Below are 26113 nucleotides of genomic sequence, written 5' to 3'. Positions count from 1 at the left end.
TTCAAGGTATGGTCTCCCTGGATTAAGTTTGCTAAACTCAAATAATATGTTGCAATTGTCTTGGCTATAGGTTCTCTCCTTCCTCCTCCCCCTCCTCTCTTTTTTTCTCCCCCTCCTTTCCTATCCCTTCTCTATATTCAATTAAAATGTTGTAAAAATTCTATTGGCATGACGCTAGTGTCGTCTATGAACAATACTGCATTGATTGTTTTTCTCTGCATACTGTTTTGCTATTCTTGCCAATTTATTAAATAAAGATTTGATGAAAAAAATAATTAAGCTCCCCAGCTGTTATGTCTAGAATAGTGGTTCCAAAACTATCTGAAGGCTGGATCCATTTTGGATGAAACTTCTGTCTACCTCTTATTCCATTATGATGCTCCAAAGTGGCCATGCACATTATAATGTTCCACATTGGTCCTACACAGAATAATGTTTCACAGTCACCCCACACAGTATAATGCTCCACAGTGTCTCCACATTATATAAAGTTCCACAGTATCTCCACACCGTGTAATGCATGTAGTATAAAGCACCACTGTATCTCCTCATAGTAAAATATTCCACAGTGGCTCCATACTGTATAAAGCTCCAGTGGCTGAAATACTTCATTAATCAAGATGGGTAAACCCCACGAGATTAGTTTTAACAAATATTTGTGAGGCTCAAGCCCCCCCCCCCCGACACCAGGTATTGTCAGTTAATTATTGTATTGTATTATTGTCTCCTCAGATACCATGAGTAATTTGAGTAAAATTAGATTAAATTACAAATTTAGATACATTTTAACTGTGCAGTTATAAAAGTTGTTGGTGAACTATGAAAATCAAAATTAAAGAAATAAAACTGAAAATTAAGTAATATAATTTGCAAAAAACCTCAACTTCCTTATGGCAAATACACATGAGATTATATCTATGATAATGTAAAAAGAACTCATTGCTGGCATGAAAAGGTTTTTGATTAGTTTTCGCCTCCTGTCTGGATTTCTCGATACATTCAGATGAATGTTGTAATGTCACCAGGGCTTTCCTGACCTTTTAAAATAATTTCACTACAACTAATACCAGTGTCCAACAAAGCAACAAACTTAGAGCATATAGCGGTACTATAGTGCTGGTGGACCGGATTCATATAACTTCATATAATGAATTTAGTCATAGTTAGAGATGAGCGAACAGTGTTCTATCGAACTCATGTTCGATCGGATATTAGGCTGTTCGGCATGTTCGAATCGAATCGAACACCGCGTGGTAAAGTGCGCCATTACTCGATTCCCCTCCCACCTTCCCTGGCGCCTTTTTTGCTCCAATAACAGCGCAGGGTAGGTGGGACAGGAACTACGACACCGGTGACGTTGAAAAAAGTAGGCAAAACCCATTGGCTGCCGAAAACATGTGACCTCTAATTTAAAAGAACAGCGACGCCCAGCTTCGCGTCATTCTGAGCTTGCAATTCACCGGGGACGGAGGTTTCCATCCAGTTAGCTAGGGGTTAGATTCTGGGTAGGCAGGGACAGGCTAGGATAGGAAGGAGAAGACAACCAACAGCTCTTATAAGAGCTAAATTCCAGGGAGAAGCTTGTCAGTGTAACGTGGCACTGACGGGCTCAATCGCTGCAACCCAGCTTATACCCAGAAATACCCTGCAAGTCCCCTAGCAATAGAATTGGGGCTATATACACCCACTATTTTTGCTACTGCCATATAGTGCCATTGTCTCACTGGGAATTCAAAGAATATATTGGGCTTACATATAACTTCAATTCCAGGGAGAAGCTTGTCAGTGTAACGTGGCACTGACGGGCTCAATCGCCGCAACCCAGCTTTCCCAGGATCCTGAATGGAATACACTGACAGTGTATTCCCGTATACCCGATATATACCCCCGATACCCGTTCCAACGGTGTGCCCCCCCACCTTCACCTCAGAAATACCCTGCAAGTCCCCTAGCAATAGAATTGGGGCTATATACACCCACAATTTTTGCTACTGGTATATAGTGCCATTGTCTGACTGGGAATTCAAAGAATATATTGGGGTTACGTGCACCCACAATTTTTGCTACTGGTATATAGTGCCATTGTCTCACTGGGAATTCAAAGAATATATTGGGGTTACGTGCACCCACAATTTTTGCTACTGGTATATAGTGCCATTGTCTCACTGGGAATTCAAAGAATATATGGGGGTTACGTGCACCCACAATTTTTGCTACTGCTATACAGTGCCATTGTCTCACTGGGAATTCAAAGAATATATTGGGGTTACGTGCACCCACAATTTTTGCTACTGGTAGATAGTGCCATTGTCTCACTGGGAATTCAAAGAATATATGGGGGGTTACGTGCACCCACAATTTTTGCTACTGGTATATAGTGCCATTGTCTCACTGGGAATTCAAAGAATATATGGGGGGTTACGTGCACCCACAATTTTTGCTACTGCTATACAGTGCCATTGTCTCACTGGGAATTCAAAGAATATATTGGGGTTACGTGCACCCACAATTTTTGCTACTGGTAGATAGTGCCATTGTCTCACTGGGAATTCAAAGAATATATTGGGGTTACGTGCACCCACAATTTTTGCTACTGGTATATAGTGCCATTGTCTCACTGGGAATTCAAAGAATATATGGGGGTTACGTGCACCCACAATTTTTGCTACTGCTATACAGTGCCATTGTCTCACTGGGAATTCAAAGAATATATTGGGGTTACGTGCACCCACAATTTTTGCTACTGGTAGATAGTGCCATTGTCTCACTGGGAATTCAAAGAATATATGGGGGTTATGTGCACCCACAATTTTTGCTACTGGTATATAGTGCCATTGTCTCACTGGGAATTCAAAGAATATATGGGGGGTTACGTGCACCCACAATTTTTGCTACTGCTATACAGTGCCATTGTCTCACTGGGAATTCAAAGAATATATTGGGGTTACGTGCACCCACAATTTTTGCTACTGGTAGATAGTGCCATTGTCTCACTGGGAATTCAAAGAATATATTGGGGTTATGTGCACCCACAATTTTTGCTACTGGTAGATAGTGCCATTGTCTCACTGGGAATTCAAAGAATATATTGGGGTTACGTGCACCCACAATTTTTGCTACTGGTATATAGTGCCATTGTCTCACTGGGAATTCAAAGAATATATTGGGGTTATGTGCACCCACAATTTTTGCTACTGCTATATAGTGCCAGTTTCTGACTGGTAATTCAAAGAATATATTGGGGTTACGTGCACCCACAATTTTTGTTACTGGTATATAGTGCCAGTTTCTGACTGGGAATTCAAAGAATATATGGGGGTTACGTGCACCCACAATTTTTGCTACTGCTATATAGTGCCATTGTCTCACTGGGAATTCAAAGAATATATGGGGGTTACATATAACTTCAATTCCAGGGAGAAGCTTGTCAGTGTAACGTGGCACTGACGGGCTCAATCGCCGCAACCCAGCTTTCCCAGGATCCTGAATGGAACACACTGACAGTGTATTCCCGTATACCCCATATATACACCCCAAATCCCCGTTCCAACGGTGTGCCCCCCCACCTTCACCTCAGAAATACCCTGCAAGTCCCCTAGCAATAGAATTGGGGCTATATACACCCACAATTTTTGCTACTGGTATATAGTGCCATTGTCTGACTGGGAATTCAAAGAATATATTGGGGTTACGTGCACCCACAATTTTTGCTACTGGTAGATAGTGCCATTGTCTCACTGGGAATTCAAAGAATATATTGGGGTTACATGCACCCACAATTTTTGCTACTGGTATATAGTGCCATTGTCTCACTGGGAATTCAAAGAATATATTGGGGTTATGTGCACCCACAATTTTTGCTACTGGTAGATAGTGCCATTGTCTCACTGGGAATTCAAAGAATATATTGGGGTTACGTGCACCCACAATTTTTGCTACTGGTATATAGTGCCATTGTCTCACTGGGAATTCAAAGAATATATTGGGGTTATGTGCACCCACAATTTTTGCTACTGCTATATAGTGCCAGTTTCTGACTGGTAATTCAAAGAATATATTGGGGTTACGTGCACCCACAATTTTTGTTACTGGTATATAGTGCCAGTTTCTGACTGGGAATTCAAAGAATATATGGGGGTTACGTGCACCCACAATTTTTGCTACTGCTATATAGTGCCATTGTCTCACTGGGAATTCAAAGAATATATGGGGGTTACATATAACTTCAATTCCAGGGAGAAGCTTGTCAGTGTAACGTGGCACTGACGGGCTCAATCGCCGCAACCCAGCTTTCCCAGGATCCTGAATGGAACACACTGACAGTGTATTCCCGTATACCCCATATATACACCCCAAATCCCCGTTCCAACGGTGTGCCCCCCCACCTTCACCTCAGAAATACCCTGCAAGTCCCCTAGCAATAGAATTGGGGCTATATACACCCACAATTTTTGCTACTGGTATATAGTGCCATTGTCTGACTGGGAATTCAAAGAATATATTGGGGTTACGTGCACCCACAATTTTTGCTACTGGTAGATAGTGCCATTGTCTCACTGGGAATTCAAAGAATATATTGGGGTTACATGCACCCACAATTTTTGCTACTGGTATATAGTGCCATTGTCTCACTGGGAATTCAAAGAATATATTGGGGTTACGTGCACCCACAATTTTTGCTACTGGTATATAGTGCCATTGTCTCACTGGGAATTCAAAGAATATATTGGGGTTACGTGCACCCACAATTTTTGCTACTGGTAGATAGTGCCATTGTCTCACTGGGAATTCAAAGAATATATGGGGGGTTACGTGCACCCACAATTTTTGCTACTGCTATACAGTGCCATTGTCTCACTGGGAATTCAAAGAATATATTGGGGTTACGTGCACCCACAATTTTTGCTACTGGTAGATAGTGCCATTGTCTCACTGGGAATTCAAAGAATATATTGGGGTTATGTGCACCCACAATTTTTGCTACTGGTAGATAGTGCCATTGTCTCACTGGGAATTCAAAGAATATATTGTGGTTACGTGCACCCACAATTTTTGCTACTGGTATATAGTGCCATTGTCTCACTGGGAATTCAAAGAATATATGGGGGTTACGTGCACCCACAATTTTTGCTACTGCTATACAGTGCCATTGTCTCACTGGGAATTCAAAGAATATATTGGGGTTACGTGCACCCACAATTTTTGCTACTGGTAGATAGTGCCATTGTCTCACTGGGAATTCAAAGAATATATGGGGGTTATGTGCACCCACAATTTTTGCTACTGGTATATAGTGCCATTGTCTCACTGGGAATTCAAAGAATATATGGGGGGTTACGTGCACCCACAATTTTTGCTACTGCTATACAGTGCCATTGTCTCACTGGGAATTCAAAGAATATATTGGGGTTACGTGCACCCACAATTTTTGCTACTGGTAGATAGTGCCATTGTCTCACTGGGAATTCAAAGAATATATTGGGGTTATGTGCACCCACAATTTTTGCTACTGGTAGATAGTGCCATTGTCTCACTGGGAATTCAAAGAATATATTGGGGTTACGTGCACCCACAATTTTTGCTACTGGTATATAGTGCCATTGTCTCACTGGGAATTCAAAGAATATATTGGGGTTATGTGCACCCACAATTTTTGCTACTGCTATATAGTGCCAGTTTCTGACTGGTAATTCAAAGAATATATTGGGGTTACGTGCACCCACAATTTTTGTTACTGGTATATAGTGCCAGTTTCTGACTGGGAATTCAAAGAATATATGGGGGTTACGTGCACCCACAATTTTTGCTACTGCTATATAGTGCCATTGTCTCACTGGGAATTCAAAGAATATATGGGGGTTACATATAACTTCAATTCCAGGGAGAAGCTTGTCAGTGTAACGTGGCACTGACGGGCTCAATCGCCGCAACCCAGCTTTCCCAGGATCCTGAATGGAACACACTGACAGTGAATTCCCGTATACCCCATATATACACCCCAAATCCCCGTTCCAACGGTGTGCCCCCCCACCTTCACCTCAGAAATACCCTGCAAGTCCCCTAGCAATAGAATTGGGGCTATATACACCCACAATTTTTGCTACTGGTATATAGTGCCATTGTCTGACTGGGAATTCAAAGAATATATTGGGGTTACGTGCACCCACAATTTTTGCTACTGGTAGATAGTGCCATTGTCTCACTGGGAATTCAAAGAATATATTGGGGTTACATGCACCCACAATTTTTGCTACTGGTATATAGTGCCATTGTCTCACTGGGAATTCAAAGAATATATTGGGGTTACGTGCACCCACAATTTTTGCTACTGGTATATAGTGCCATTGTCTCACTGGGAATTCAAAGAATATATGGGGGTTACGTGCACCCACAATTTTTGCTACTGCTATACAGTGCCATTGTCTCACTGGGAATTCAAAGAATATATTGGGGTTACGTGCACCCACAATTTTTGCTACTGGTATATAGTGCCATTGTCTGACTGGGAATTCAAAGAATATATTGGGGTTACGTGCACCCGCAACTTTTGCTACTGGTATATAGTGCCATTGTCTCACTGGGAATTCAAAGAATATATGGGGGTTACGTGCACCCACAATTTTTGCTACTGCTATACAGTGCCATTGTCTCACTGGGAATTCAAAGAATATATTGGGGTTATGTGCACCCACAATTTTTGCTACTGCTATATAGTGCCAGATTCTGACTGGGAATTCAAAGAATATATTGGGGTTACGTGCACCCACAATTTTTGCTACTGGTATATAGTGCCATTGTCTGACTGGGAATTCAAAGAATATATTGGGGTTACAAATACCCTCATTTCTTGCTACTGCCATATAGTGCCAGTTTCTGACTGGTAATTCAAAGAATACATTGGGGTTACGTGCACCCACAATTTTTGCTACTGGTATATAGTGCCAGTTTCTAACTGGGAATTCAAAATGCGCAAGGCTCCCGGAAAGGGACGTGGACGAGGCCGTGGGCGAGGTCGGGGGAATGGTTCTGGGGAACAAGGTAGCAGTGAAGCCACAGGGCGTCCCGTGCCTACTCCTGTGGGGCAGCAAGCATTGCGCCACTCCACAGTGCCAGGGTTGCTTGCCACATTAACTAAACTGCAGGGTACAAACCTTAGTAGGCCCGAGAACCAGAAACAGGTCTTGCAATGGCTGTCAGAGAACGCTTACAGCACATTGTCCAGCAGCCAGTCAGACTCTGCCTCCTCTCCTCCTATTACCCAACAGTCTTGTCCTCCTTCCTCCCAAAATTCCCAAGCTTCACAGAACAATAACCCCAACTGTCCCTGCTCCCCAGAGCTGTTCTCCGCTCCTTTCATTGTCCCTCAACCTGCCTCTCCACGTCACGATTCCACGAACCTAACAGAGGAGCATCTGTGTCCAGATGCTCAAACACTAGAGTCTCCTCCATCTCCGTTCGATTTGGTGGTGGATGACCAGCAACCCACCCTCATCGACGATGATGTGACGCAGTTGCCGTCAGGGCATCCAGTTGACCGGCGCATTGTGCGGGAGGAGGAGATGAGACAGGAGTTGGAAGAGGAAGTGGTGGATGATGAGGACACTGACCCGACCTGGACAGGGGGGATGTCAAGCGGGGAAAGTAGTGTGGATATTGAGGCAGGTGCAGCACCAAAAAGGGTAGCTAGAGGCAGAGGCAGAGGTCAGCAGCTTAGGCGAAGCCAGGCCACACCCGGAATCTCCCAAGATGTTCCAGTTCGTACCCAGCCTCGAAAAACTCCCACCTCGAGGGCACGTTTCTCGAAGGTGTGGAGTTTTTTCAAGGAATGCGCCGAGGACAGATATAGTGTTGTCTGCACAATTTGCCTCTCGAAATTGATTAGGGGCTCTGAGAAGAGCAACCTGTCCACCACTTCAATGCGCCGTCATTTGGAATCCAAGCACTGGAATCAGTGGCAGGCAGCAACGGCAGGACAAAGGCCGCCTGCCGTTCACGCCACTGCCACTGCCTCTGCCACTGCCTCTGCCGACTGTGCTGGCGATGCACTCCAGAGGACGAGCCAGGACACCACTTCATCTGCCTCCGCCACTTTGTTGACTTCTCCCTCATCCTCCCCTGTTCCTGTCTTATCTCCTTCTCCTGCACCATCAAAGGCACCATCAGGCACTTCTTTACAACAACCCACCATCTCTCAGACATTGGAGCGGCGGCAGAAATACACTGCTAACCACCCACACACGCAAGCCTTGAACGCCAACATCGCTAAACTGCTGGCCCAGGAGATGTTGGCGTTCCGGCTTGTTGAAACTCCCGCCTTCCTGGACCTGATGGCAACTGCGGCACCTCGCTATGCCGTCCCTAGCCGTCAATACTTCTCCCGGTGTGCCGTCCCCGCCTTGCACCAGCACGTGTCACTCAACATCAGGCGGGCCCTTAGTTCCGCGCTTTGCACAAAGGTCCACTTGACCACCGACGCGTGGACAAGTGCATGCGGACAGGGACGCTACATTTCACTGACGGCACACTGGGTGAATGTAGTTGAGGCTGGGACTGCTTCCCAAACTGGCCCGGTGTACCTCGTCTCCCCGCCTAACATTCCTGGCAGGGACACGAGAAGAACACCCCCCTCCTCCTCCTCCTCTACCGCCTCCTCCTCCGCCACCGCCTCCTCCTCCGCCACCGCCTCCTCCTCCGCTGTTAGATTGACCCCAGCTACGAGTTGGAAACGTTGCAGTACTGGCGTTGGTAGACGTCAGCAGGCTGTGCTGAAGCTGATCAGCTTGGGGGACAGACAGCACACTGCCTCCGAGGTGAGGGATGCCCTCCTCGATGAGACGGCAATATGGTTTGAGCCGCTGCACCTGGGCCCAGGCATGGTCATTTGTGATAACGGCCGGAACCTGGTAGCAGCTCTGGAGCTTGCCGGACTCCAACATGTTCCATGCCTGGCCCACGTCTTCAACCTAGTGGTGCAACGTTTCCTAAAGAGCTACCCCAATGTTCCAGAGCTACTGGTGAAAGTGCGGCGCATGTGCGCCCACTTTCGCAAGTCGACAGTAGCCGCTGCTAGCTTAAAATCTCTCCAGCAACGCCTGCATGTGCCACAACACCGGCTTTTGTGCGACATCCCCACACGCTGGAACTCAACGTTTCAGATGTTGAATAGAGTGGTTGAGCAGCAGAGACCTTTGATGGAATACCAGCTACAAAACCCTAGGGTGCCACAAAGTCAGCTGCCTCAGTTTCACATCCATGAGTGGCCATGGATGAGAGACCTTTGTGACATCCTACGGGTCTTTGTGGAGTCCACAAGGAGGGTGAGCTCTGAGGATGCGATGGTGAGCCTTACAATCCCGCTCTTCTGTGTTCTGAGAGAATCCCTGATTGACATCAGGGATAACTCAGATCACACAGAGGAGTTAGGGATAGCATCCGATCCGTCACAGCTGGAGAGTAGGTCCACACATCTGTCCGCTTCATCGCGTTTAATGGAGGAGGAGGAGGAGGAGGAGGAGGAGGAAGAAGAGTTGTCCGATGATGTGATGGTGATACAGGAGGCTTCCGGGCAACTTCGAATCATCCCATTGTTGCAGCGCGGATGGGTAGACATGGAGGATGAGGAGGAAATGGAGATTGAACTTTCCGGTGGGGCCAGAGGAGTCATGCCAACTAACACTGTGGCAGACATCGCTGAGTTCATGTTGGGGTGCTTTACAACCGACAAGCGTATTGTCAAAATCATGGAGGACAACCAGTACTGGATCTTTGCTATCCTTGACCCCCGGTATAAAAACAACATCTCTTCTTTTATTCCGGTAGAGGGGAGGGCCAATCGCATCAATGCTTGCCACAGGCAATTGGTGCAGAATATGATGGAGATGTTTCCAGCATGTGACGTTGGCGGCAGGGAGGGCAGTTCCTCCAGTAGGCAACCAAGTTCTCACCGGTTCACACAAACGAGGGGCACACTGTCTAAGGTCTGGGACACCTTGATGGCACCCCCTCGCCAAAGTGCCACCACGGAGGGTCCTAGTGTCACCAGGCGTGAGAAGTATAGGCGCATGTTGCGGGAATACCTTTCCGACCACAGCCCTGTCCTCTCTGACCCCTCTGCGCCCTACACGTATTGGGTGTCGAAGTTGGACCTGTGGCTTGAACTTGCCCTATATGCCTTGGAGGTGCTGTCCTGTCCTGCTACCAGCGTCCTATCTGAGAGGGTGTTCAGTGCAGCCGGTGGCATCATCACTGACAAGCGCACCCGTCTGTCAGCTGAGAGTGCCGACCGGCTCACTTTGATAAAAATGAACCACCACTGGATAGAGCCTTCATTTTTGTGCCCACCTGTGTAAAGCACCCCAACATGAAACTCCATGTCTGTACTCAACCTCTCCAATTCCTCCGCATCCTCATACTCATCCACCATAAGCGTTGCACAATTCTGCTAATACTAGGCTCCCTCCACCCTGATTTCCCCCAACTCTGCTGGTTAGAGGCTCCCTCCACCCTGATTTCCACCAACTCTGCTGGTTAGAGGCTCCCTCCACCCTGCTTTCCCACAACTCTGCTGGTTAGAGGCTCCCTCCACCCTGCTTTCCCACAACTCTGCTGGTTAGAGGCTCCCTCCACCCTGCTTTCCCACAACTCTGCTGGTTAGAGGCTCCCTCCACCCTGATTTCCACCAACTCTGCTGGTTAGAGGCTCCCTCCACCCTGATTTCCACCAACTCTGCTGGTTAGAGGCTCCCTCCACCCTGTTTTCCCACAACTCTGCTGGTTAGAGGCTCCCTCCACCATGAATTGGTCCAAACTGGGCTGTTTAGAGGCTCCCTCCACCATGAATTGGTCCAAACTGGGGTTTTTAGAGGCTCCCTCCACCATGAATTGGTCCAAACTGGGCTGGTTAGAGGCTCCCTCCACCATGAATTGGTCCAAACTGGGGTTTTTAGAGGCTCCCTCCACAATGAATTTGCCCAAACTGGGCTGTTTAGAGGCTCCCTCCATCATGAATTGGTCCAAACTGGGGTTTTAGAGGCTCCCTCCACCATGAATTGGTCCAAACTGGGGTTTTTAGAGGCTCCCTCCACCATGAATTTGCCCAAACTCTGCTGGTTAGAGGCTCAATCCACCCTGATTTTCAAAACAAATGTTGGTGCCAACCTCAACTTACTACAAGGGCCAAATTCACTGCTGGTGACAAGCTCTCCTCACTGCAAGTGCCAAATACACATGTTTCAAGGTGTTTTCCTACTGTCAGAGAGGTGGTATTGAGTGTGTAAAGTGTGTAGTTGTTAGGCTGTGATGTTGGGGTAATAGAGGATCTTTGGTGTGTTAGATGCCCCCAGACATGCTTCCCCTGCTGTCCCAGTGTCATTCCAGAGGTGTTGGCATCATTTCCTGGGGTGTCATAGTGGACTTGGTGACCCTCCAGACACGGATTTGGGTTTCCCCCTTAACGAGTATCTGTTCCCCATAGACTATAATGGGGTTCGAAACCCGTTCGAACACACGAACATTGAGCGGCTGTTCGAATCGAATTTCGAACCTCGAACATTTTAGTGTTCGCTCATCTCTAATCATTACCAAGATTATGGAAAAATTAGGCTAAATGGGAGCCCGTAAAAAACAGACTACTGTATAGGGCTTAATGCACCCACTAGTGAAAAGGGCATTATGTCCATCACTCGGTGGGGCTACAGTAACAAGCCAACTGTTCTGACTCATAGGAATGTACTGTAGATCATCTTGTGTGTATTTGAAGCCTAGTGTCATGTACAGGGGTGTAACGATAGTGGTCGCAGACCCGCCAGGCCTAGCAAGGTACAGACAAAAGTTTGCACCCGGCTCACAAGACACTTGTTACGCCACTGGTCACGTACCAGTGACATGTAACCAATTTTACATTAAACTGTTCCTAAAAATAATTTAAAAAGGGGTTGTCCAAGAAAAGATATCAGTCTTGGAGTGGCCCACGGATAAGAAGGTAAATTAGTGTAAATGTATATCTAATATTATCCATGGTAATTCAATGTTATGTCATACCATGCTATGACTAAGAAACTTAGTTTCGAAACGCGTCAGCTAGGTGCAACTATGATTGATCTTTTTTCTCTCTGACTCTTGCTTATGTCCGTGTACCTTTTTTGTATATATGTCATGGAGAATTTTACTCATTTGAAATAAAGTCAGTGATTTTTTAACTTCAAGAGGATCTCGCTGGACTCCGTTCATCTTGTTTGTTGTGTACCCATGTTCCAGGCTGGAGGAACAAAGGAGGTCACGTGCGGTTCCTCAAAGACGCTGTGGGTGTGTAAGTGCCTAAAAATCAATTTCTTTTATTTTTAATATGTGTTTGACTGTTTGGAAGGAATCATTCATAAGGACATTCTGTATCAAGCAACCACGGTTACCACGGGGCTGTGTTTTATTTTTTCAAGCGTAATTCAATGTTAGGGTGCATGCACACTACGTAACGCCGGGCGTGTATGAGAGCCGTACACGCCGGCGTTACAGCAGGGCTGCCGAACACTTCCCATTCACTTCAATGGGAGCGCTCGTAACAGTGGCGTTTACGAGCGCTCCCATTGAAGTGAATGGGAAGTGTTCGGCAGCCCTGCTGTAACGCCGGCGTGTACGGCTCTCATACACGCCCGGCGTTACGTAGTGTGCATGCACCCTTAGGCTGTATTCACACAGAGTAACGCCAGGCATTTTTTGTGTGCTTTTTGCACTTAGCGCCGCGTTAACGCCACGTTAACACCGCGTATACGCCGCGTTAACGCCGGTCAACGCCACCTCAAAATAGCGCGCCATTAACGCCGCGTATACACGGCGTTAACGCGGCGCTATGTGCAAAAAGCACACAAAAAATGCCTGGCGTTACTCTGTGTGAATACAGCCTAACTATTAGAGATGAGCAAGTAGTGTTCAATCGAGTAGGTGTTCGATCGAATACTACGATATTCGAAATACTTGTACTCGATCGAACACTACTAGCTGTTCGAAGTTTAAGGTTCGATGCAGAACCGGTGTTGATTGGCAGAATGCTATACATTCTGCCAATCAACGCTGGTTCTTCTCTTACCTTTAGACGTCTTCTCCGTGCAGCGTCCCCGGCTGGAATTCACTCTGCCTAGGCATCCGGCCTAGACAGAGCCGACTACGCATGCGCAGTCGGCTCTGCCTAGGCCCCGATGCCTAGGCAGAGTGAATTCCAGCCGGAAGACGCCACGGGGGCGCTGCGCCAGGAGAAGACTTCAAGGAGAATCCAGCCCGACCTTCACTCGTGGACTTGGTAAGTATAATGTTATCAAATTTTTCGTACCCCTGAAACGAGCATTTCCCCCATAGACTATAATGGGGTTCAAAATCCGTTCGAACAGTCGAACAGTGTGCGGCTGTTCGAATCGGTTTTCGAACCTCGGACATTTTAGTGTTTGCTCATCTCTAGTTACTATATAATAAATTAAATTGAACCAAGGGGTTAAATACTTTCCGTAAGCACTTAGTACCTTTATTAAAATTTATATCTGACCAATTTCGATCATATTAAATGTAATTTCTTTTATATTTTGCTGAACAATTGCGGTTGTCTGGTTCATTTCTATTCACTAGATATCATTTTCTAGCTCTCTATACAATTTCCTTTGGAATAACTAAGTACATCAAGTACCATCATCAGTGAAAAGATGAAGAGACAGCAGTAATGTTTAAGAGATATACATCTATATAAAGGCAAAAACTATACGTAATTGTAAAGTTATGTGCTATTACAGAGTGAATGCTGGCTGGAAGAATAAAATTACGGAATAATCATTGTAAAGGGGTTAAAGGGTTCTATGGGTCAGACATTTACTGCTCATTTTATTGAGCACTAAAATGTCATTTTACTGGGGGGTTTTTAACAAACAATCTAGGCAAAGATAAGACACAGAGGTATGCTGAATGCAGGGGCTTTGGGTGAGGTGATATAGGGACGCAAGGAAAAGAATATGTAAAGAAAAGTCTTCCTTGGCGAAAAAAGAGGAAACCTGCTCTAGAACCACAAACTTTTTGGACTCAAGGCCTCACAAGTAGAGATGAGCGAGTACTGTTCGGATCAACCAATCCGAACAGTACGCTCGCATAGAAATGAATGGACGTAGTCGGCACGCGGGGGGTTAAGCGGCCGGCCGCCGTCAAAGTGGAAGTACCAGGTGCATCCATTCATTTCTATGGAGCGTGCTGTTCTGATTGGCTGATCCGAACAGTACTCGCTCATCTCTACTCACAAGTCAATCTGTTGTGATGCCAAGGTACAGAAAAAGAAAAAAAATACTGTCTTTTAGAAAGCAAGTAGTACATAACGAAAAAAAAAACAAAAAATGGCTGCAGCGGGAGCACAAACAACAAAGTTTACCAAGATTTCTCTTTAGGGAATGATTTTGTACAGTAAATAATAATGCCAAGTGACTTAAAGTTAGAGAACTGAAATATTAAGGCGCTTTGCAATATCCTTTATTTACAGATTAATTTCCTGAAGTGAGATCACTCCCAATGTAATGAACACAAATGCCAAGCCCATAGAATGAATGAATAATATCATATATTACACACTAAATAGAACTCGTCAGCTCTCCAGATGTCTGTTATAGTAAATGCTTGCATTCCTCATAAATAACAATTCTGGAACATTGCTTGGAACTCTGTTATGCCAGTCCTCTGTTACTCCTCTTGAATATTAATGAGTACAGTGACCACTCGCTGTGATTATTACCCTGGTCATAGAGATGTGTCCCGTCACCATCTGACACTGTCAGCAATGACCACACCGTATCAGAGTATGTAGGAACATGCCCCCAAGTGCTGACACCCACTTGTCAAATTATTGATCATAAATCTCTGCAGATCATCTTGAAATTACAGATGTAATACAGATATTGACTGACTGTTATTAACGCCAATCAGAATGCATTATGCTTTCTGTTAAAGAGGACCTTTTACCATCTGGGGCACATGTGGTTTAATACACCACTAGAAAGCCGACTGTGCTCTGAATTCAGCGCATTATCGGCTTTCAGGTTCTGTTCCCCCGGTGAAGACCTATCTGTGCCGGTACCATAGCTCTTCACTGTCAGAAGTGCGTTTCTGACAGTCAGTCAAGAAGTCCTTCTTCACAGCAGCTCCTATAATGCTGTACTATGAGAGCGGTGGAGAAATGCTCCCCTTTCCCCCCTCTCATCCTGATAGTAGTCATCCATAGACGAGTACTGGGGGGGCGTTCCTCACCACTTAGCGTCATCGCTGAACGGTAAGCAATACCCCTCACACTTTACAGCGCTATAGATACTGCTGTGAGGAAGGGAGTTCCTGACTGATTGTCACAAACACCCTTCTGACAGTGAAGAGCTATGGTACCAGCACCGATAGCTCTTCACCAGGGGCACAGAAAGGGAAAGTCGGCTTTCTAGCAGTGTATTAAACTGCATGTGCCCCAGGAGGTGAAAGGTCCTCTTTAAAGGGCTTGTCTCACAAAGAATATATAATTCCAGGAATTATGCAACCTGCTGTTTCTCTTAGTAAATGTGCTCCGGTGGACGTACATGATTAGTCTTGCTTCTCTCTCTCTCTCTCTGCTCCACTAAGCTGAAGGATTCCTGGAGTAACACTGTCTGAGTCTCGTATCACTTGGTCAGCATCCCCTTCCTAAAACCAAAGAGAACTCTGCAGCTTCAGAGGCAAATGGCTCACCACACCAACAATCCCTCCGCATACTCAATGGAGCAGAGAAACAAGCAAGATTGAGCATGTGTGTCCACCACTGAACATTTACTGAGGTACACACTGAAGGCTGCGAATAGAACCAGCAAGGGGAGCTACATTATTTCTGAGAAGATAGTGGAAATCCAAAAAGTGTTTAGAATTATTTCTACAGTGTCTATCAGCTGCGAGAAGCTATGTACGTAGGAATGCAGAAAGACCTGCTGAATTACATATGTAAAGGCCATAACTATAAGCTCCGATCCCTTTACTTACTGTACTTACCATATATATATATATATATATATATATATATAAAATAAAATTCTACATTTCATTTATTACAGCTTTTCCTTATTCTTTATGTCTAAGTAGAATATCATACCTCTTCTGAAGCAAACATGACGAGCCGGGGTACACTTGATAGTCCATGCTCTTTTATGTCAGGGCAAAACCTGTACCTTGCTAAATTTACAGCATACATATTGGATACTGAGCCACCTGAAGATTAAGTAGAAAACATATTACATGGGTTCATGCATGAAGGTTTACAATCCAATTCTGCTTCTATAACAATGTTGGTTCATTCGCTTGCACAGTCTTTGCATTTTCTTCCTACTCCAGGTATAGAGGCCAAAATTTAACGGTCATAACTTTATCATTCGTTTCTAAAAATAAAGGGAGTATGTCACCAGAATCCAGCATATCAACCCCCTTGTGAATCAGTGTCTTTATTGACAAAATATTATAATATTTGGCAATATGCAAATTAGCTCTTTGGAGCTATGAAGACATTCCCAGCATTCCAAAGAGGTAAAAATATCAATCTCAGCAATTGAGTTTCTCAAGGGGAAGCACTGTTAGGGTAAGGTGACCCTAACTTATCAATATGTGGGACTTGATTGATATCCTGGGTTTAGGTGATAACTTCCCTTTAAAGAGGACCTTTCATGTCCTCACCAATGTGCGGTATAATAATGAATTCAGCACACTATCATCTTTCCCAGTATGCGTCTTGGTGCTGGAGATATCAGTGCCATTAATTTTGGCACTGATATCTCCCCACTTACATCCTAGTGTCATCGCTGTGCTGTGAATAACACCCAATCTGACTATACCCTTGTATTGTCATAGGGGGCATTTTTCACAGCTCAACGCCATCACTTGGAAAAAAGGAAGACCCCCCTGACAGTACAAAGCTATGGAAGAATACTATCAGTGGCGGCATTTCTTACCAACCAGAGATGATGCTAGGCTATATGGTCCGCCCTCCTGACAGTGAAGAGATATTGGTGCGGAAATGAATGACACCTATATCTCCAGCACCAGAGCACATACCAGGAAAGCCGATAGCGTGCTGAATTCTAGCAGTGTATAATGCCACACATTGATGAGGACATGAAAGGTCCTTTTTAAAGCCACCTGCCTTTTATTGTGTACTTTGTGACTACAAGGGCCCTTATGTAGTAAGTTACAATGAACCTGAATGACTGTTCTATCACAGATGACATTGTTTTTTTTCTACAGGTTGTGCTACAGTACATGGACAGAAAAAGTACATTAATAAACTGACACATTTTATATTGTGACCATTTTGAGGGCCACACTTCCCCAATTAAAGTCAATAGGTGTGTTGTTAATGGCAAGAAAATCAGATTTGCAACCAAGTGACAGCTACTACAAAAGAATCAGTGGGGTAAGTAAAAAAAAAAAAAAGCCATTCTTCCATTTTTATTTTTATTTTTTTACAGTCTGTTGGAAACGGATCTAAAATGGATGATAATCGGCTATCAAAAGTGATCAAACGGTCATGGAATGTATGCAAAACAGCTGTTTTTCACTGCATTGTGAAGTGAATAAGGCCTGGTGGTTATATATGTCACCAACTAACTTCCTTTGTACAATGAAAAGGAAAGCATGCCAACACATACTCAAATATAACACGAAAGAGAGACAACTCTCTTAAAGGGGCTCTATCATTGGGAAAAGTCATTTGTAGATAAGCACATACTTGCATAGCCTTTAGAAAGGATATTTGACACGTACCTTTTGTATGTAAATTGCCTCATTAGTTTTTGAATAAGTCCGTTTTTATTCATATGCTAATTAGCCTCCTCCGTGCACCCCCGAAGTGTCTGTGAGCACCCTCTCTGCTATTCTCTATGTATATGAGAGCAGAGAGGCTGCTGTGCTGATGACTCATCTCCCTGCTCTCACATACATAGAGAATAGCAGACGGTGATCACAGACACTTCCGGAGTACATGGAGAAGTCTAATTAGCATATGAATAAGAACAGACTAATTCGAAAACTACTGAGGCAATTTACATTAAAAAAGTATATGTGGAATAGCCTTTCTAAAGGCTATGCAAGGATTTGCTTAGCTAAAAATGACTTTTCCCAATGATAGAGCCCCTTTAACTAAAATTCTTCACCAAAATTGAGGCAAAGAAAATTCATTATCAAAGAAAACTCATTGTTACTTCCTATGATATGAGAAATAAGGCTTTGTTGCTTGGTCGATTCCATTTATATATAATAAGAAATACAACGCTCTAATGGATCCAGCACACAATGGACTTTATCGACTTATAATGGTGTATGCTGGATTCTGCCAAGGTGTCATCATTTTAACAGAAAAAAAATAGTGCTGCATTTCTAGCCATTTTTTGACCAAAACAATAGAATCCGAGGCATATTGTAGGCTTCTATTGGAGACCTTGGATCAGATGTGAAAATGTCCATACACAATAAATGCAGGTTTTCATGGGTTCACCCAATCGGCTAATGTGTATGGTGACCTCCCAATTCTCCCCTGGCACATGTCGGGATAGACCAGTTGGATTTTAACTGCTTAATCCTTTTGTTCATAGGGAGATAAGCAATTGTCACACATGTTTGACAGAAGCTTTCTCTATTCTCCTTTCTACAAATACATTGCCGGCTGAGCAAAATATACATGTGTATAGGAAAGTTGGACAAGATAACTATCAGATGAATATTCTCTTGGCTATCTCATCTGTATGGCCAAATTAACAACATAAAACCAGACCTACCTGGGCTAAATATCCCATCTCCTTCCTTCCAGCCTAGAAATTCTATCATCTTTAAGAGGACAGCCTCCTCTGTTAGTATAAAGACCGGCGATACTTCATATGTATATCTAAATGAGAAAGAAAACAAAGGTTTATATTGTAAGAACCTAAATGTTTTATGCATTTTCTTGACAGTTTAATATACATTGTTATTAGAAAGATTCTAAGGGTTTTTTTAAAGTTCAGAATATTTTTTGACATGTTTACTGTAAAAATATCTATGGAGTAACGTTCCATTCAAAGCAATGCTGTAACTTTGTAGAAGGAGCAGCTATACTGAGTCAGGTCGCTTGATTCCATTGACTTGGTTCCCGTCAGGGTTTTTATCAGGGTTCTGGCACCTTTGAGAGCTTGAAAAATACTGCAGGCTGTGCTATTGTTGATGTAAAAAATACAGTAAACCCTGATGGATTGCCAAAATACATTAACAAATAAGATATGAATTATCAAATAAAAACTCATGTTTTGCCACATAGTTCATTAAAGTAGCCGATTTTTTTTTAAGTGACTCCCAGACCTTTACATTCACTTACTACCCTTATATTCTAGTTGTGGCAGGTATATAAGCTACGTGCAAACAACAAATGCAAAAACAAATGAAAATGTTCATTTTTAGGCAAAGGCCTTGCATAGCGGGACACAGCAAATAAAGCGTTGCCGAGAAAACCATGGCAGAAACACATCACTTTTTTTCCTGCAGCACTTTTCACAGAAAGTCCACGGAGGTTTCCATTACTCACATAGGAAAACTGCTGGTGTTTTCGTAGATATAATTGATATGTTGTGAATTCCAACTTCAATGGTATTTTTCTGCAATGTGTGGATGTGATTTTCTAGAATCCCATCCACCTTGCAGGGACTGTAAAAGACTGTGGCATTTCCGTTGCATCCAAAACCGTGGTGTTTACACTACATGGGGCCCTGCTCTTAGGCTGGGTTCACAACTGGGTTCAGTATTCCATTCGAGGAGTCCACTTGGGGACCTTCCAAATGGAATACCGAACGCATTGACAAGCGGTGAACAATGAAAGCACACGGACCCCATAGACTATAATGGGTCTGTGTGTTTTCTGTGTAGTGTCCGCACGAGGCACGAGTTATGCGGAGAGGAAAGTAGTTCTTGAAGTAAATTTCTCTCCATATGACTAATGCAGAGACTGCGTGGAAAACACACAGACTCCATTATAATCTAATAATCTGTGTGCTTTCATTGCTCACCGCTTTTTAATGTGTTTGGTATTCCATTCGGGGGGACCCCAAGCGGACTCCCCAAACGGAATACTGAATGCAGATGTCAACCAGGCCTTAGTCATTTTTCCATCAGTGTGCACTTATTATACATCAGTTTTCTGACCATTTCATTTTCACTTTTGAACTTCCACTTTGGATCAGTTTTGTGAAGAAAAAAAAAAGAAAGAATTTAATTGGTCTTTTTTTTTCTTTTTGACTTAACCCATTCATCTATTTTTCACGTCAATAAAACTGATACATTGCGCAGAAAGATGGACATTAAGAACTGACCTTATAAACTCGTACTGAAAAAAACAGGACATGTCCTATATTTAACTGAACTATTTCACTGTACATGCGTAGGAACCCATTGATGTCCATTGTTCTAAAAAAGGACGTGTACTGGACATTAAAAAAAGTCCATATCTCGTTTCATGAGATATTAATTTGCCATTTTGGCAGTGAACGATCTGTCCATAGGGCGTATTTGGTACCGCAGCTGTGTATATAGCTAAGATGCAATGCATGGAGAAGAAAGGGATCACCGTTTGTTTTTTAAATCAGACATTTTTTTTCTAATCTCATGAGCCAGTTTAAAGCTTTTCTCCAATGTATGAGATGAATGATTACTTTATGCAACCAAGTGTACCCCATCATCTACCCTAGTTACCTGCATAATGTAATATAGTTGCCTCACATGACGTCCAGGATGAATTATTTATTGGCCAAAAAAGTGCAATATTTACAAGCTAAATTCATGAGATTTCTTGCATTAATTATGGTTAATATATGGAACATGTGCACTCCCTTTATGGATCACTGCATCAATTTAATTGCTATTAAAAATAATGCTACTTACACACTTGGGTTCAAAGCTTCAGTAATAAAACGTGCTGCTAAAGAGTAATGATCCATTCCACCATACAACTGATTGAAGAATCTTGGATGACCTTAAAACAAGACAAATGTGTGAGCCAAGCAAATTACTAAAGTTATAGGGATGTATTGTAGTAAAAGAAGAATCCTTCAAGATAGATGTTTTAAGTTAAGGCTTGCACATCACTGAAGGCATAAGACAACAAGGTCATAAATAATAATGTTATTATAAGCCGCCTGCCATGGTTTATGAAGTGTAGTTAATTTTTATAGTATATCATTTAGGCCCACATAGAACCAATATAGCATTATCAGTGCAGCTTAAGTTTTTATCATTCTGCATGCCCTTAAAGGAAATGTGTATTTTACTAGTCAAAATCATATGGTGGTAAATGCCGTTGTGTGATCCGTCATTGTACAGACTGACAACTAGGAAAAGGTTTATTAAAAAATGTACTTATTTTTCAAGGGGTCAACAGTTTATTACATTGACATTGTTGGGTCTTAAGCAAGGATCAGTGAACAGCTGATGGATATGAGGGTCTCCTCATGAGAGATTTAATACAAGGTTTCCATTACATACTGTCTTTCTATACTAAAATCATGTGTTTAATATTTTACAAAAACTTTTTGTTTTAGTGGCATAGTTATGGCATATTTTTGGTGACTTTTCTAAAATCTAAGGGTCCATTCACACAGAGTTTTTTGGCGCTGATTTTGATACTGAATCCACGTCAGAATCCATGTAGAAAAAAAAAACTCCCATTGACTTCAATGGGTTCCTTTTTCTGCTAGTGGAAAAAGGAACCCATTGAAATCAATGGCAGGCTTTTTTTCCATGTGGATTCTGATGCAGATTCAGCATCAAAATCAACACCAAAAAACTCTGTGTGAATGGGCCCTTAGAGGGAATTTACTTTTTACTGTCCATGACAAATGAAAGCTGTGCCGTGATTGGGTATTGTGTGTAACAAAGACAACTTTTCTGATAGTTTCAGAATTCTGCACCTTTGTGTAAATCTGCCCTTAAGTTGGATTATAAAAGCAAACCGCTGTGTCTGTATGCAGCCTCTCCACGAGGAAACCGATATTTTGGCTGGACACAATGTCCTGTATGTCCAACTATGTGTCTGGCCAAAAAGATGGTTTCCCTGCAAACTGTATATGGACACCAGTGGTTTGCTTTTAAAGGGGCTCTATCCTTGGCAAAAGTAACTTTTAACTAATCACATCCTTGAATAGCCTTTAGAAAGGCTATTCCACACCTACCTTTTGTATGCAAATTGCCTCAGTAATGTTTGAATAAGTCTTATTCACATTTTAATTAGCTTGTCCATGCACAGAAAGTCAACAGCCAACTGTCCTCTCTATGCTGTGTGCTATGTATGAGAGCAGGGAGAAGGAGTTGGCAGCAGCAGCCTGAGCTGTATATACAGAAGTCCAGGGTGCACAGAAAATCTAATAAGCATTTGAATAAAAATGGTCTCATTCAAAGTCTACTGAGGCAATTTACATACAAAAGGTAGGTGTGGAATAGCCTTTCTAAAGGCTATGCAATGATGTGATTAGTTAAAAAATGACTTTTCCCAATGATAGAGCCCCTTTAACATCCATTCACATGAATGGGTTTTAAAACTGACCACCAAGAAGCCGTCCCCTATCCAGTTCTCCGCCGCTTATGATGGAAACCCAGTGGAATAACACAGGGCACACAGGGGTGCAAGTGTGAACGACCCCTGACATGGCTTGAATCCTGTTCACTGTCTCTTCCAAAGTCTTCTGAACAACAATTTGTTAATAATCCTTTAAGTAACTGAATGCTTCTGGATATAAATACACTCTGGCATGTTTTCTATTAATCTTGTCACTTTACATATGTACATCTTAGATATCTTAGATTAGCTTTCATCTATTTCTCTCTGTTCATCTACCACAGGGTCAGTTTTGTCCATTAGCACAAGAAGAAGTCAACAGCATTAAATGAAGATGATTGCTTGCCAGTTAGTTGCCAACTTATACAAAAAAAAAAAAAAAAAAAAAATATATGCAAAAAGAAAAAATAGAACAAAACCATCACATAAACAAGCAAAGTCTAGAAAATCAGAATGCACTATCCATCTTGTATGGTCATAATGACATTCCTACATTTGCAAGAAATGCAAAAATACACATAGAAAGGTATTGGCAATAAGAATATGCCGCATCTTTTCTTACTCACTTCTATGGTCTTCATGTATTTTTCTAATTAACTCCATACAAAACATACCACAATCTTTCTGCACAAAAATAATGTCTTATTCAATTCCTTTTTTTTTTTTTTTTTTTTTTGTAGCAAACATGTCATAATGGGATTTTGCTAATCTTAAAAATGGAGGTTCCTTCCCTACACGGCTCTAGAGTTCTAGGGATTGGCTTACAAGGAGTGTGCACAAAACATTAAAGTGATATTCTGTGATCCTGATATTGATCGTGCCATAGGCCATTTACTTCTTTTTTAATTTTTGAAGCAATGAAAATGGTATTAATGGCGGAAATAGCTGTTAAATGATTAAGTAACAAAGTTATTCTGTTTCTTTGCATGGACATCCAGCAATACTGAATGAATAAAACAAGGCAAGATATGGTGCAATAAAGTGCAGTGCCGATGTTTCATTTAATCTTTTCTTGCCCATAGGCATAAATCATAATTTTACAAATTCTCACATTCTTCCCCTGTTACGCGCACATTATCACTTGTCACTCACATCTCCTGACTTATCGTTCATCACTCAGTACTTGCTGCTGATAGCACTTGACATGCCGGTTATCAGTAATCATTCTTCATACTAAGTAAATCATAAGTGTTCTCTATCCTGAAGAATATGTCTGAGCCTGACATCCAGACATGGTCACTGCTATTACAATAATATCACCAGTCATCTAACCATAAGTCATAGACAGAGGAATAGTTTGAGTATTTGGGTAAGATTTATCATTACTTAGAAATTTGTGTGATAAATTAAAGGGATTCAATCATTAAAATGCAACTTTTTCTCCCTAACATGTAGGAATAGCCTTAAGAAAGGATATTCTTCTACCTTTATATGTCTTCTCCGCGCCACCGTTCGGTTGAAATCCTGGTTTTCTTTTGTATGCAAATGAGTTCTCTTGCAGCACTGGGGGCGTCCCCAATGCTACGAGAGAAATCTCCAGTGCCGCCTCCATCTTCGCCTAGAACGGCCTCTCCCTGCATCTTCTTCCAGCGCTGGCTTCAAACGTAGAATGCGCAGTAGGCTCTGCCGTCGTGCCTTGGGCAGAGCCGACTGTACATGCCCACGGCAATTTTCCTGTTTCCCATAATGGTTGAATTCCTTTAAGTGACTCTCCTAGACATGTTAGGTACTTTCCTAACCACATAGTTGACTTACTGTAGACCAATCTTTGTCTTCAAATGTTTCCCCTATTGTTTGCAAACAGAATATATAGTATACAGCTACACCTGAATGGGTTTTTAAAGGTATCCGCCAGTATCTGTATGCGGCCTCTCCATCTGGACTCTGCTTTTGTTTGCCCATAGTCGTATATGCATTCAAATCAATGGGTTTTAAAGCTGACTGCCGGCAAGCCGTCCCCTGTCCAGTTTCCCTGGGGTTTAGGACAGAAACCCCTGGGCAGACCCCTAAGTCTCACTAGTTGTTTAACAAAATTGTTTAGAAAGGGGGGTGTAACGGAAAAGGTGCCATGCTGTGATGATATTTAGGCACCAAAGTCTTGGTTTAAAATACATCAACCTTGAGATGGCTTACGGAGGAAAAGTGTCTAATATCTCTAGTAAGGTACACAAAGTCTATCACAAAGATGGAGAAACTGAATAGAGTGAATAGAGCTATAGACACATACTGATAACCCATTCACATGGAGCTTTCAGGGGAACAATCAGACACTTATCCCCTAATATGTGGATAGAGGATAAGTGCTTACATAGGGGGAAAAAAAACCTTTTTAGCCAGTAATATTATCTCTCTACCTTACAGTGCAGACTTGCTGGGACAGCTTTTAGGCTTAAACCTTTTATATCTATGAAGTTTATGTGTATTTAACAACGCTAATAAATAATGAAGCTGTACAGTATTTACAGACAGTGCTTTCTTATTTGCTCATTACAATGACTGGATTATCTCTTCTACAATACACAGAGTAAGTCTACTTTACTATACAAAGGCAATTGCTGATACATAAAAGCGTTGTTATTAATAGTAGCTTCATAGTCGCTAGGACATGCACTTGTAACAACACTACAACTACTGTATACCAAATCCATAAAGTTTGCAAACAAAATACGTAAGAATACATTTTTTTTAATGTAGATTGTGAGCCCCACATAGAGCTCACAATGTACATGTTTCCCTATCAGTATGTCTTTGGAATATGGGATGGAAATCCATGCAAACACGGGGAGAACATACAAACTCCTTGCAGATGTTTTTTTGCCCTTGGCGGGATTTGAACACCAGGGCTCCAAGGCTGCAGAGCTAACCACTGAGCCACCGTGTGGCCCCGTATGTAAGAGTACATCTTGTAAATGTATAGCGCATTCTAAGTTACGAGAAACCAGTTTATCCTTAAGAGTGGCCACAAAAAGAAAATTTTTCTCTGGAAGACCTACTGTAACATGGTAGCCTATAAACTCAATATGTGGGGGGTCCTAAAGATTACTGCTGATCAATGGGGAAAAGTCTATAGAAATAGGATGTCCAGTGCAGGCAACTGATCATTGTAAGTACTAAGTATACAGTTGAAGCTAGGTAACTGAATGTGGACATGTGACATATTATGGTTAGAGATGAGCGAGTAGTATTCGATCAAGTAGGTATTCGATAGAATACTATGGTATTCTAAGTACTCGTACTCATTTGAATACTATCGCTATTCGCAGTAAAGATTTGATTCAGCAGGCTCGGCCTTGCTAGTCGGGAGAGCTGGCAGCTTGCGTTTATGCGGGAGCTGACTTTTTCTCATAGGAATGCATTGACCAGCATTGATTGGCCGAATGCCATACAGCGTCCAGCATTCCGCCAATCAACGCTGGTTCTGCAGTCTCCATTATGGTCCGATCTTAGACTCCGCCTCCTCACAGACAAGCTTCAGGCAGAACCAGCGTTGATTGGCCGAATGCTGTACACTGTATAGCATTCGGCC

The 26113-nt window shown here is 42.8% G+C and overlaps 1 protein-coding gene across 2 annotated transcripts in view; it reads right to left on the bottom strand.

Moving 5' to 3' along the window:
* The window catches only part of GADL1 (glutamate decarboxylase like 1), a 163073-nt gene that overhangs the window by 91190 nt on the left and 45770 nt on the right, over positions 1 to 26113 (bottom strand). Inside the window, exons 4-6 of one of the 2 annotated variants that reach the window (XM_075271331.1) lie at positions 20919 to 21009; positions 18791 to 18897; positions 16120 to 16235 (exon numbers count right to left, since the gene is read on the bottom strand). In XM_075271331.1, coding sequence (XP_075127432.1) covers positions 16120 to 16235; positions 18791 to 18897; positions 20919 to 21009 — 314 coding nt within the window. Of the gene's footprint in view, positions 1 to 16119; positions 16236 to 18790; positions 18898 to 20918; positions 21010 to 26113 lie in introns of those variants that run through there. The other variant, XM_075271332.1, reaches the window with a different exon arrangement.

Source organism: Leptodactylus fuscus, chromosome 4 (assembly GCF_031893055.1).
Source record: "Leptodactylus fuscus isolate aLepFus1 chromosome 4, aLepFus1.hap2, whole genome shotgun sequence".
In the NCBI taxonomy this organism is placed as follows: Eukaryota; Metazoa; Chordata; class Amphibia; order Anura; family Leptodactylidae; genus Leptodactylus; species Leptodactylus fuscus.
This window is presented reverse-complemented; position numbering and strand designations above follow the sequence as displayed.